This window comes from Galeopterus variegatus, unplaced genomic scaffold, assembly GCF_000696425.1.
Source record: "Galeopterus variegatus unplaced genomic scaffold, G_variegatus-3.0.2 Scaffold9367, whole genome shotgun sequence".
Classification (NCBI taxonomy): domain Eukaryota; kingdom Metazoa; phylum Chordata; class Mammalia; order Dermoptera; family Cynocephalidae; genus Galeopterus; species Galeopterus variegatus.
In genome coordinates this window covers 7,027-10,057 of record NW_007735478.1, presented here as the reverse complement: position 1 = coordinate 10,057, position 3,031 = coordinate 7,027, and the positions used below count along the sequence as shown (strand labels likewise).

At 38.9% G+C, this 3,031-nt stretch overlaps 1 protein-coding gene across 1 annotated transcript; it reads left to right on the top strand.

The window, feature by feature from the left end:
* Positions 1 to 1,645: 1,645 nt before the first annotated feature.
* Positions 1,646 to 2,578, top strand: LOC103609229 (olfactory receptor 2A2-like). The gene has a single exon (XM_008593585.1). The coding sequence runs from the start codon at positions 1,646 to 1,648 to the stop codon at positions 2,576 to 2,578; it is 933 nt and encodes a 310-aa protein (XP_008591807.1).
* The last annotated feature ends 453 nt before the right edge of the window (positions 2,579 to 3,031 follow it).

Sequence of the window (3,031 nt, the reverse complement as noted above, 5' to 3'; positions counted from 1 at the left end):
TCAAGCTGAGTTGGGACTTGTGTAAGATGAGCTTAGAACATCATTTTATACCAGAAGAAAGTGTTAAAAAATTTTTGACAGTATATGATAGAGTTTGGATGTGTTGTTTTTCCAAAACTCATACAGAAATTTGATCCCCAATTTGGCAGTGTTGGAAACTGATTGAGTCATGGGGGTGGATCCTTCATGAATGGATTAATGCTCTCCCTGGGGGAGGGGGGATTAATGAGTGAGTTCTCACTCTACTAGTTCCCACGAGAGCTGGTTGTTTAAAAGACCCTGGCACCTCTCCTCTCTCTCTCTTGCTTCCTCTTGCCATCTGATCTAATTGTACCCACTGGCTGCCTGCTGCTTTCTGCCATGAGTAGAAGCAGCCTGAGGCCTGTGCCAGATGCAGCTGTCCCAGAATCGTAAACCAAATAAACCTCTGTTCTTCATAAATTACCCAGTATCAGGTATTTGTTATAACAACACAAAAAGGACTCATACAGTATATTAAAAGGGCACAGGAATCATCCCGAATGATCCCAATCTAGGAGATTTAAGTATTAGCATAAAAATAAAGGCAGTAATAGTTATAACCAATTGAATAAAAATATGCATAAGTTCAAATTGATAGATTAGATAAATAGCTAGGTAGAGCCCATTCTCACAGCAAAGCCAACTAGTAAATATAAAAGGAATGATGAAGATAGAACAATACATTTCACAACTATCACTACTAATACAGTTCTTATATTTGAATCAGGTAAGATAATCAATGGATGCTATAATGAGTGGCTGAAAGTTAAAAAAAAATAAGATATTTCTGTAGCAGGTTTTTTTTTTTTTTTTTGTCTTTTGTCTTTTTTCCGTGTCCGGCAACGGATCGCAACCCTCAGTGTTGCCCCCGTACCGGACCGGGGACCGGCAACGGGATCGCAAGCCTCGGTGTTGCTCCCGCGCCTCGCTCAGCCAGTGAGCGGTTCCTGCCAATATGTAAAATCTGAGAAAACTAAGGAAGACCACTAAAAAATCAATATTGAGTAGCATTCAACAAGACAACTGGTCTGAAATCTTCAAAAACATCAATGTCCAGGCAGCCAGAAAAATGCTGGGTAACGATCCCAGATAAGAGTAGATTAAATAGACTATGTGATCTTGGCTTGCATCTTCGACATGAGGGACAGAAAATACTATATTTAGAGAAGAGTATGATGTCAATATTATATTTCCTGATTTTGCTAATGGTACTCTGGTTAAATTAGTGAATAACTGTATTGTTGGATAAAATTTAAAAGGTAAGAGTAAATTGGTATCATGAATGGAACGTTAGCCCGAAGTAACATTATCCCTAAATTAAATAAGGTATATTAATAAGGAGAAAATAGAAAAATTAGCAAACAAAAAGTATTAATATTGTTGAATCTGGATGAAGTGTATTTAGAAGCACTGTTTATAATACTTGATACTTATCAGAAAATTTGAATTACTTCACAATAAAATGTTATAAACAGGCAGAGAAACATGAAAAAAAAGGTCAAGCAGAAACAAGTATTAAAGTTTCCTTTCAACTCACTTGGAGATAAATAGCTCCACATAATTTTAATTCTCCAACTCTGACCATTTCATCACACTTTGGACCTTTCCACATTGTCATTAAGGAATGGGGGGCAACCAGTCATGGATCACAGAGCTCATCCTCTTGGGATTCCAGCTCAGTGCAGAGATGGAGGTGCTCCTCTTCTGGGTCTTCTCCCTGTTGTACGTCTTCAGCCTGATGGCAAATGGCATGATCTTGGGACTCATCTACCTGGACCCCAGACTGCACACCCCCATGTACTTCTTCCTTTCACACCTGGCCATAATTGACATTTCCTATGCTTCCAGCAATTTGCTCAACATGCTTGACAACCTAGTGAAACACAAAAAAAACATCTCTTTTGTCTCATGCATTATACAAATGGCTTTGTTTTTGACTTTTGCTGCTGCAGAATGCATGATTTTAGTGGTGATGTCCTATGACAGGTTTGTAGCAATCTGCCATCCTCTTCAGTACACTGTCATCATGAGCTGGAGAGTGTGCACGGTCCTGGCTGTCACTTCCTGGGCATGTGGATTTTTCTTGGCCCTAATAAATCTAATTCTCCTTCTAAGGCTGCCCTTCTGTGGACCTCAGGAAGTGAACCACATCTTCTGTGAAATCCTATCTGTCCTCAAACTGGCTTGTGCTGACACCTGGATCAATGAAATTTTTGTCTTTGCTGGTGGTGTGTTTGTCTTAGTTGGGCCCCTATCCTTGGTGCTAATCTCCTACATGTGCATCCTCTGGGCCATCCTAAAGATCCAGTCAAAGGAGGGCCGCAAGAAAGCCTTTTCCACCTGCTCCTCCCATCTCTGTGTGGTTGGGCTCTACTTTGGTATAGCCATGATGATTTATTTGGTCCCAGACAAGAGTCAGCAACAGGAGCAGCAGAAAATCCTAACCCTGTTTTACAGCCTTTTCAACCCATTGCTGAACCCGCTCATCTACAGTCTGAGGAACAATCAGGTGAAGGGCGCCTTCTACAGAGCACTGCGGAAGATGAGGATTATATGAATGAGGGAACAATTTTTGTTCAGTGGATTTTTTCCCTTACAAGGTGTGGTTTGCTTATGCAATAAAAATGAGAAAAAATTCCCAAGAAGAGGCTTTATTTAAGAATAAGGATTATCTAAATTCTAGCCCTGAAAATGGGAATACATCTTATGGATCTGAAAATCCTTTTAGATTGAGTAGCCATGTTAGTATATGGGATAGCTAAATTAGAATATTTATTTTATTATTTAAAATAATGTCTTTTTTAAAAGAATTAGAAATATGAGGATATGGAGGTAAAATGATTGTTTTAAATGTCAGAAATTTATATCAACACATTACTCTGGCTGATCAATTTGAATCTATTTGACTCCTATTGTCACATGGTGTTAGCTGAAAATGGTAGATTAAAAGTGATATTAAGAGTAAACTTCCCAAAGAAACCAGAACTTTCACAGATAGTAATGCAGAAGG

What these genes read in the sequence shown, in the direction of transcription:
- LOC103609229 (XM_008593585.1), top strand. Translation starts at nt 1,646, where the DNA reads ATGGGGGGCAACCAGTCATGGATCACAGAGCTCATCCTCTTGGGATTC.